Below are 10995 nucleotides of genomic sequence, written 5' to 3' on the forward strand. Positions count from 1 at the left end.
ACTCCAAAATACAGACAAAAAGACACCTGAAATACAGTAGACATGTCAGTATTAATGGAATAATTAATTATATTATCCCACAGGCCCCATATGATTCAATTACAGGCCAACCATTAACCACTATTTTATTTTCATTGATATTTAATGTATATTTAATCTATTTTATATTTATAAATGTATTTATATCGACACTCATTTTACACATAAACTTACACAAACAAAAATGAAAATAAACTTAAGTGAATTTTTTTTTCTTTTTTTTTTAAAAAAAAACATAAATTAAAGGAATTAAAAGGTAGGTGAGACGAGATCCGATACGAATACATATTGTTGTACCTGATATCTGAATTGAATCCCGTTGTACACGGAACCGACAGACCTGGTCCCAATCGAACAATATCCGACAAGATCCGATTGATCCGACATAACCGCAAAATTTTTTTACAATTTTTAAATTGTAATTTAAAATTGGATTCGAACCTGAATCTGGATCCGAATATATTAAAAGTTATATATTTTACCAAAAATATTATAATAAATAAATAAATAAATACAAATTAAAAAATTGATATACTCACTCCATCCCATAACAAAGTATTCATTTTTCTATTTTAGTCCGTACCATAACAAAGTATCAATTTCTTTTTTTTGTACTATCTCCTAACATTACAAATACCCTTACAACTTACAATATATTACACAAATGTCATTACCTTTATATCACACGTACTAACAAGATTATTTTAGTCATTTCTACTTTATTCCTACTATATCCTAATATAATACTAATATTTCTAAAACTACGTGCAAAAAATAAATGAATACTTCTTTTTAGGACGGAGGAAGTAATTTATATTGCTACATTTCATATATATAATTGGCATGCAATAATACTTTATCCATACCCAATTTGATGCCCGAATAATTGGATCCAACCCCAAATAAATAGATGGTCGTGATCTGTCTTGAGTGTGACCCATTGTCATGCCTAGACTGCTCTTTGTCATTGGTTGTCCATTAGTTTGGATTAATATCTCAATATTCCTTTAATTCTCTCTGTTTCAAACACTCTAGAATATCCTTTTTTGTTTGTCTTTTAAACTTGATGTAATATTTTCAAATTTTAAAATAATTAATTATATATATATTTCACTTTATCCAATCATATTATTTAAATAAAAAAAATAAATATGCATTTATTTCTCCAATCATATCATTCATTTTAAAATTATCTCAAATTATCTACTTATTACTACTTATATAAATTCTTGTGTCGAATTCAAATATTGCACGGTATTTGGCGCAAAAAAATATATTTGAAGTAAAACATAATGAGTATTTTTTTTAAAAAAATACAGTTTTGAGCACACTTTACAGTAAAGTTCGACCAGTCTAACCATAGGACATTTAATTACAAATGTGGGCCCATGTGGGTGAAAAGGGGCCCACAAGGCCCAAAAAGCAAGGCCCGAATCTATCTGTAAGATTCACACTCTGCACTATTTAACAAATCCTTGTGGGTGACGTGTCATCTCCTCTATCTCTAAAAACCTGCTGCTGCTATCTCACTCATCACCCACTTTCTCCGCCGGCCCCACCACCTCCTCCGCCTCCATCCCCACCGTCGCCTCCTCGATCTCGACGCACCACGTTGCGACAACTGTTCGGGCTCCCCACCATCACCCAAAGTTGGAGAAAAAGCGCCATTAAAATATCCTGCTCTTTTCTACGCCAATCCAGATTTGAGTTAGCTGCAATTTTCTGTGTGGATAGATTTTTGTTGAGTTGATTCCAGGGGAGGAGCGTTTCCGGTGAATTTAAGGCTGTTGGATTGGAAGCCGATCTGAGCTGAGGGTGTTGGAATTCAATTGGTTGCTTGGTTGTTGGTTCTTCGAAAGTTTTTTGAGCTGGTGGATGGCGATGTGCCGTCGGCGTAGGTCCTTGAATTTGATAAATTTTTTGGGGTTTAGGGATTTGTATTGGTAACATAGGGAGGAGAATTTTGGAAATTTGTTGGGAATTATGTTTCGGTAGGCCTGAATTGCTCTGATTTTGGATCCTTGGTTGATAAGGTTTTTGGACGTGCAACTATGGCGTTTCTGTAGTACTGACAAATTTGGGGGTTTTGTTGGAAGTTGGAACCCTAATTTTGTAAGAATCATTAGGCGTTGGTTGTTGGTGCAAGAGATGGAGAAGAGTGATATAGGGAAGAGTGGGGAGGGATTTATTGATAGAAGTAAAGTGAAAATTCTGCTGTGTGATAATGATGACAGAAGCTCTCAGGAAGTTTTTACACTTCTTTGTAAATGTTCTTATCAAGGTATTTTTTGCTTTGCTCTTTATGGTTCTATCTTTTGTTGAAATGCTGATTAATTTGATCATTTGTTAGGTTTGTTTAATTTGGTCATTTATTGATTAGGATGACTTTAATGTAATGTGTTTTCGATATGATTGTGTTAATTATGTTGTTGAAAAAAGTTAGAGACAGATCATCTTGAGTTCTTGAATTTGAGAATAATTAGGTGAGGAAGTATTTAGTCAATGTTGATTGGTAATACGTAAGAATTGGATCTTCTTGAAGCTTTAATTCATGTGTGTTTCTTTTGCTGAATTGCTTATTATATTAATATGGACAATTTTTCGGGTTTAATGTGTCGGGCGATTGTTCCAAGTTGTGTTTATTTTGGAGTAATATGTATGGATTAGGATGACTTTAATGTGTTTTCGATATGATTATGAGTGTGTTAATGTCTATTGTTACGAAAAAAAAAAAGAATGGGAGAAAGTTCATATGGAGTTCTTGAATTTGAGAATAGTTATGTGAGGAAGTATTTAGATGCTGTTGATTGGTAATACATAGACTTGGATCTTCTCGTAAGCTATCACCGATTAAAGTCTTAATTCATGTGTGTGTTATATAACTAACTCCAGCACACCAATATTGAACTTTGGATGAAGTTTACGAACATAGTAAGAAAAATTGTGTGGCGATTTATGCATGTGAGTGACATCCCTTTTATGGTTTCTCATCGTATGTGGTTATACTTTCCAGTGATTTCTGTGAAGTCTCCGAGACAAGTGATTGATGCCCTAAATGCTGAGGGTCTGGATATAGATCTTATTCTTTCGGAAGTCGACCTTCCGATGTCTAAAGGTTTGAAAATGTTGAAGTATATTCGTAGGGACAAAGAGTTGCGGCGCATCCCTGTGATCAGTATGACCTTAATCCGTTTGTTTGATTGTTATTATTATTTTTGTCCTCTTACTGCAATTTCAATGTATGCTTATACATTTGGAAGAAACTAATTAAATTGCAAATCTCTCGTCACTTTTCTGGCTTCGCTAGTGATGTCAGCTCAGGACGAGGTCCCTATAGTTGTCAAGTGCCTGAAATTCGGCGCTGCTGACTATCTTGTGAAACCGCTGCGCACAAATGAGCTGTTGAATTTGTGGACTCACATGTGGAGAAGAAGACGAATGGTGCACATTACACCTTTTTATATCGATAATCTGCAGTTTTTCTTTTTTCTTTTTGGAAGGTTTTTGTCGGGATTATGTTGATATCTCAAAGCAAAGCCTGTGCTTCTTTTTGTCGTCTAACAGCTAGGACTAATGGAGAAGAACATTGTAAGTTATAGTTTTGATCTGGTTGTGTCAGACCACAGCGACGCTAATACCAACAGTACGACGCTGTTTTCGGACGATACCGACGAGAAGTCTCTAAAGAGTACGAACCTAGAGGCATGTGTCGTAGCTCACCAAGAAGACGAGGTTTGTGATGATTTGATTTCAATTTTTATTCGATATTTTGAATTTTAGGATGGATTGATGGTATGGATCTGATATTCGATGGATTTACGCCTCTTTTGCTGGGATCTATACTTTCAGGCTATTACCAGGGCTGTTACGCCGATGATTTTAACAAATGGAGCTCGTCCACATTGTCAACCCGATGTTCCGGGGATAAGCGACAGACGGACAGGTGGACGAATTGTCGAGTCTATTCAATTCCTTACTCATATCGTTACACGACATTTACGATCCATTTTTTTCAGGACATATCTCGTCTTTTCCGAGGAAGAGTGAGCTGAAGATAGGCGAGTCGTCTGCCTTCTTCACGTACATTAAAACGAGCGCGTCGAAAAGCAATAACCAAGGCGCTTCTTCCGTTACGCTACAACAAATCACGACTTCAGACACCCCCGTCCCGAGAGGTCAACTCTGTCCCGACGCACGAGTAAAAGACAAAAATGTGTCCGTAGAAAGGAACGATGTTCGCGCAAACGACAGCCCGAGCACGACCAGTTTATCGACCGAAGAGGGGTCGGGAATATCCCACCGGGGTGTCTCGAAGGAGTCGCCAGTTGTCGTCGGGGGTTACCCCCACGGCACATACCCGTACCACATGTCGATGATGCCGTTACCGTCTCTGCCGAGCGACGCTGGTCCGGGTTTCCTACCTCACTATAACCAAATTCCGGGGACAGCGTCGTACCCGTTTTACCCCTTCGGGATATGCCTCCAACCGGGTCACCATCCACCTCCGCCGCCACCGCAGCCATGGCCGTCATACGGAGACCCATCAAACGAAGCGGCAGCGACAACGAAACTCGATCGTCGAGAGGCAGCATTGATCAAGTTCCGGCAGAAGCGCAAGGAGAGATGCTACGACAAGAAGATCAGGTACGTCAATCGGAAGAAACTCGCCGAGCGAAGGCCCCGACTGCGCGGCCAGTTTGTCAGGAAGGTTAACGGCATCGATGTGGATCTCAACGGCCGACCGGCTTCGACTGAAGATGACGACGAGGAAGAAGATGAAGAAGATCAGCAAACGGGGTTGGAGATCTCGACCGGGAGTTGATACTTCAACGCCCTGACTATGAACACTCGGCGCTATCGTATGATCAGGTACTCGATCGTAATCTTTTTCCGTTTCATCGTCGTGTATACCTTTTTGTCTGACTGTAGCTTTGTTCGATGCTTGCGATGCAGTCAGGACGATAGGACATCGATCGATGGCGCTCGTTCGACGGCGATTTGGAGAAAATTATTGTCGGAATTACGGCAAATTGTTACGTAAGATCGGCATTTGTTTTAAGAAATTGTTTGTCGTGCTATGCAACATTTAATTATTATCCTTTCATGGTAGAAAATGATATTGTGTTGATCGGCCCTAATCAGCAAGATACGTTCGATTAGATTATACCGTTGGATCAATATTGCATCTGACGGTCTAGATTTAAAACAAAAGAAGTAACAATTAAGTAGTATAGCATATTTATTTTAAAAATAAAAAACACCCTAAAATAGAATGGCATTTAAGAACACGAGGTATGTTTGTTTTGTGTATATATAAATTAAATTTGTAATAAATATTATATATATATATATATTTATAAAATATTATATGTGATTTTTTATTTTTATCTTAAAAATAGAAAAGAAAATTAAAAACACCCTGAATATTTATTCATTAATAGGTGAGCGAATCGGTGGGTTTATAGACTATGGTCGTATACAAATACAGCTGTAATCATCGAGGCCACTTTGAATAATTTATGAAAATTATTTTTTTCTAAAATAAAAATCACGTAGCGTATTCACGTTGCCGTTTCTGTCTTTCCTACGTACCATGTCATTCTCCTGCACTTTAATTAGATAATAAATACATTAAATACAACAATTTTGTCTTCTTAAAATTTGATTTGTGTTTTTATTCATTTCGATATATAAATAATAATCCTTACGCTTAAATAGTGGAATATTTGTTTCTAGCGTGTTTTTAGGAGAACTTAGGTAATTGATAATATTGTTTTGAGACAAGACAAAAATAAAAAATAATAATATTTGAATGAGACAAAAAATATATATTTATTTGAGTGATGTAATAGAATAAAATATTTTTTCCGTTCACAAATAAAGTAAATATTTATTTTTGGTGCCCAGTAACAAATAAATTGAAGCAAGTACAAATATTTTTAAGACATCGAATATTAAGAACTAATTTTACTTAAAAAAAAGAAGAAAAAAGATAACTACAATATATTAATTATCCTTAATTACAATAGTCAGTAGGCAGCATTGCATTAATTAAGCAAAGTTAAATATAATTAGTCTCCTAATTACTTTATTATAAACACAATTATTGCACCAAAAGCATAATACGCTACGATCCGACGAGCGAGCGCGTTGGCGGTGAAACCATGGAAGCTTACTTGACCTGACCAGAGTAGACGCGCTGAATCTGAATCTCACTCCAATCCTCTCCATAAACGCCGCGATTCTCTGCATCAGTAGCATTTCCGACGTTTCAGCACCGGTTTGTTCAACAATTGCACCCTCAATCGCTGTCGGTTCTGCTTCGCTACAGTTGCAGCGTTAGGTGAAAACTAAAAACTATCGGTGAATTTCCGAAGCTGCATTGATCGGGAAGAGGAGCGGCGGCGGATGCTGAAATCGAAGTCCCGAAGGTAGTGATCCGATCTGTTTCGATTCGTTTGTTTCTACTTTTTTTAAAATTTTTGGTTTTCGAGCGATCGATGGGGTCGGAAGGCACGTTTTCCGCTCAAAAGCGAGCGAACGCGCTTCCGACGACGCGCGGACGCGGAACCGCCGGCGGCGGCGGCGGCGGCGTTCAACTTCCTCGAGGGCGGCAGCAGATCCACAAAACCCTAAACAACATTAAGATCACGATCCTCTGTGGCTTCGTCACTATTCTCGTTCTCCGAGGCACGATCGGACTCGGCGGTCTCATTTCCACCGAAGCCGAGGCCGAGAATCAGCATCTCATCGAAGAAACAAATCGGATCCTCGCCGAGATCCGCTCCGACAAGGATCCGACGGATCCGGATGATCCGACGGAGGAGTTTTTCAACCCTAACATGACCTTCTCGTTAGGACCTAAGATCACAACCTGGAACGAAGACAGAAAGGCATGGCTGGAGAAGAATCCCCAATTTCCCCAATCTGTTAATGGAATCCCTAGAATTTTGCTAGTGACTGGCTCCCCACCTAACCCCTGTGATAATGCAATTGGGGATCATTACTTGCTGAAAGCAGTGAAGAACAAGATCGACTACTGCAGAATTCATGGAATTGAGATTATCTACAACATGGCACATTTGGACAAGGAGATGGCTGGATATTGGGCGAAGCTTCCTTTGATTCGACGCCTGATGCTGTCGCATCCGGAACTCGAGTGGATATGGTGGATGGACAGTGATGCATTGTTTACAGATATGGTGTTCGAGCTTCCGGTGATGAAGTACAAGGATTATAACATGGTTATCCATGGTTATCCCGACTTGTTGTTTGATCAGCGTTCATGGATCGCGCTGAATACCGGTAGCTTCTTGATAAGGAATTGCCAGTGGTCGTTGGATTTGTTGGATGCGTGGGCGCCAATGGGGCCTAAAGGTCCGGTTCGCGAGGAAGCAGGGAAGGTCTTGACGGCGAATTTGAAGGGGCGGCCAGCATTCGAGGCGGATGATCAGTCAGCATTAATTTACATGCTGATTACAGAGAAGGATAAGTGGATGGACAAGGTTTTTGTGGAGAATTCGTTTTATTTGCACGGATTTTGGGAGGGTCTTGTGGATCGGTATGAGGAGATGATTGAAAAGTACCATCCGGGGTTGGGGGATGAGCGGTGGCCGTTTGTGACGCATTTTGTGGGTTGTAAGCCTTGTGGGAGTTACGGGGATTACCCGGTTGAGAGATGTTTGAAGAGTATGGAGAGGGCTTTTAACTTTGCCGACAACCAGGTTCTGAATTTGTATGGTTTTAGGCACAGGGGATTGGTGAGCCCGAATATTAAGAGGATTCGTAATGAGACTGTTACGCCATTGGTGTACGTAGATCAGTTTGATATTCGGCATTTGGCTGATCATAGCAGCGGGTCAAAGGTGTAGCCAATGTGTCGTATATGTCACAACGACCCCTATTTGTAGGTAATGCCTAAATCTAGTATTGCTTTTGTTGGAATTATTTGCAATCTTTGAAGTAATTTGAAATTTCTTGATCTGCTATTATTGACTAAGGATTAGTATGCTCTTGATTATAGCGATTTGGCATTGAAATTTTTTTGTCCCATCGATGTTTTGATGCTAGGAAAGCATTATTATGTTACTCTCCTCATTAATGCACTTGAGTGAGTTTGTTTGTATTTGTGTTTTGGATTTGAATTTGAATTCTTGTCAATGGAAATAAGCTTTGGATCTTATATTTTTTCGAGTAAAATAATATTTTATGGTAGATTGCATATTGTGAAAATAAATTATGAAAATATAGACAAACACACTGCTAGTTTTATGGTAGCTGCATATCTATGTTTGGTTTTAGTACCAAATTATTGTCTCTCATCTCTATAATGTTTGATATTTCTATAGCTTGATTTCTTTCATAAACAGAAACCCCGAATTTGGGATCTCATTTTTCTTTCTCGTTGCAGTGTGTGTGATTTCGCGACGCGGAGAAACCAAAGAAACTTTGAATTCAGCAGTGTTATAGAGAGGGGGAAAGAAACCAAAAAAGGTTCTTGGTAATTTCTTGTTGTACGTTATCTTCTTTATTGTCATTTTTGTCAATACCAGCAAGCAAGCAAACAAAAAAATTCCTAATTTATTCTTCAAGGGTGTTACACTCATATATGATATATATATATATATAGTCTCTACTTGTAGACTACATTTTAGGGCAAGTATAGTATTATTTATTTATTTATTTATTATGATGAATTATGATACAATAATGTTTTGGTTATTTCTTCTAGTGATGAGTAGTGTTTGTTGTGAAGAATGAATAATGTTGTTTTGTAATGGGTGTGGCCCCAACTCCAGAGGATAGGGAATTAAACCAAGGTTGTGTGTCAAAAACAAATTTGTGATGAAATATATATATATAAAAGGCAGAAGTGGACAAGAAGATGATGATGATGATGATGATGATGAATTGGTGCGGTTACCTGGTAAGTCTTCTTTTGTCTGATCCTTACCTCACCTGACCTAAGTTAAGGTGTGTATATGTGTGTGTATATATATATATATATTGTATTTGTATGTATGTTATGCTGTTTCCATTGTCTTAATTGAAGTTTTTTTGTTGGCATATTAGTCAACTGGTTTTGAGGAAAATGATTTTTGTGCAAGGGTTCTATTCTTTTGGATGTAGCCTAAAATATAGGGTGTGGTTTATGGGTGTTTTTTCTGTGGAATATTTTTAAGGAAAGTGAAATAATTAAATAGGGAAAGGTTACGGTGCTGAATTTGAAAAATTAGCACTACGTTGATTCTCCAAATCAACACACGTAAATATAGAAACAACACATCTTTATTGTATACAACATGTGTTGTTTGTAATAGAAACATGTACCGTTAGTTCATAATAAATATAGCATGTGTTGTTAGGTTATGTGTTGTATTTGTATTATATTAAAATATACTTTGTTTATGGTAACACCGTATGTTGTCTTGTGGCACGTGGGTGAGATTTTCAGCATAGTGCCGCCCCCAATTAAATAATAAAAACAAAGAAAAAAATTCTTAAATTTATCTTAAAAATATATTTTCTTGTCTATTATGTACTCCTTTCTTCCTTTTGATTAGAGACACGGTAATAAGATGCTTAATTAGTTATGATTTATTATATTATTTTTTAAAATATATGTTTAAATACTTCAAAATTATATAGTATTTTTGTTTATTTTTTATAATACAAGTAAATAAAAAAATATTTTTGTTTATTTATAATTAACATAAATTAATGTGTAAGTTTTAAATATAGATAAAAATATTTATTTTTTTAAAGAGAGAAGTAGAAATAAAGGGGTTTAGGGTGGGTCTTGAAAATAGTGTCAATTGTTACGGGACATAAAATAAAAATTGAAAATAGTGTCAATTGCGGTGGGGCGTAGGAAGTATATATTTATTTATTTTTGTATTATATAGATTAATTAATGCTAGTATTATATACGTCGCTGATAGTATATAAAATCTTTTGATAAAAATAAGACAGGATTATGTTGTAATTTGAAATGAAATGTAACGGCATTTTAGTATGGTTAAGAGATCCGTTTACTAAATTGAGAAATATGATTGAGACAGGTGAAATTAATACTTTGATTGTGAAAAGATGTTATTATTATTATTTTTTAATAAAGATATATTATTATAATTTTTTTTGTAGAATATTACATAAAAAATACTATTTAAATTAAATTTATCGCCAAAAGTTTATTTACAGTAATAATAATAATAAAAATTATTGTAGATTTTACAAAATATTTATCCTAACCTACTTAACAACGTGCGACATTATGTATGACCGTTAGTACCGTTTTGGTTTGTTATTTAATTAAATCCAATGTAAAATTATGTGTAAATCAAATACAATTTTTGAAATTTTAGAAGTTTGAAATAAAAAAAATAAATAAAAAGTTAATATTTGATATGAATATTTTGTAAAAAAATAAAATATATTTAATATTGTGAAAATATAAAATGTATTTGATGTGATGTTTTGTAAAAAAAAATATATATTTAATATTGTGAAAAAATAAAATGTATTTGATGCTAACATTTTTTCAAAATTAAATAGTATGGTATGAGTGAAAGTTGGTTATATAAGCATGGTATAAACATGCACTCAAAAAAACTTCTGTGAAATGGACTAGATGCATAAGATATGACAAAATAGAAGCCAAATATCTGAGGAACAAAAGCTATAGACAAATATATATATATATATATATAAATAGAAATAAAAAATTAAAAATTAAAACTAAAACTAAAAATAAAAAAAAAAAAAAAAAAAAAAACATAAAGAAAGAGACAAATCCCAGGTTACTCAAGAAATTGAGAAAAGTGCCATTGGAAGATTGGACCACAATTCAAACACAAGGGGATAAAAAAGACCATACTTTACATATAAATGGAAATGAATAATTTGTTCACCTGATGCTGCAGTAAGAGGGCCTTATATAGGACAAAGCATTGATCA

At 35.7% G+C, this 10995-nt stretch overlaps 2 protein-coding genes across 2 annotated transcripts; both read left to right on the forward strand.

The window, feature by feature from the left end:
• The first annotated feature begins 1538 nt into the window (after nucleotides 1–1538).
• LOC127241837 (two-component response regulator-like APRR1) lies at nucleotides 1539–5238 on the forward strand. Its single transcript, XM_051261060.1, has 7 exons — nucleotides 1539–2320; nucleotides 3053–3214; nucleotides 3347–3480; nucleotides 3604–3771; nucleotides 3889–3982; nucleotides 4056–4908; nucleotides 4993–5238. The coding sequence occupies exons 1-6, from the start codon at nucleotides 2188–2190 to the stop codon at nucleotides 4859–4861; spliced, it is 1497 nt and encodes a 498-aa protein (XP_051117017.1). The 5' UTR covers nucleotides 1539–2187; the 3' UTR covers nucleotides 4862–4908; nucleotides 4993–5238.
• A 921-nt stretch (nucleotides 5239–6159) lies between these two features.
• Nucleotides 6160–8725, forward strand: LOC127241658 (probable xyloglucan 6-xylosyltransferase 5). The gene is made up of 2 exons (XM_051260809.1): nucleotides 6160–7949; nucleotides 8450–8725. Exon 1 carries the CDS (start codon nucleotides 6540–6542, stop codon nucleotides 7908–7910), a length of 1371 nt encoding a protein of 456 aa, XP_051116766.1. The 5' UTR covers nucleotides 6160–6539; the 3' UTR covers nucleotides 7911–7949; nucleotides 8450–8725.
• Nucleotides 8726–10995: the final 2270 nt, after the last annotated feature.

This window comes from Andrographis paniculata, unplaced genomic scaffold, assembly GCF_009805555.1.
Source record: "Andrographis paniculata isolate CXL003 unplaced genomic scaffold, ASM980555v1 Contig83END, whole genome shotgun sequence".
Classification (NCBI taxonomy): domain Eukaryota; kingdom Viridiplantae; phylum Streptophyta; class Magnoliopsida; order Lamiales; family Acanthaceae; genus Andrographis; species Andrographis paniculata.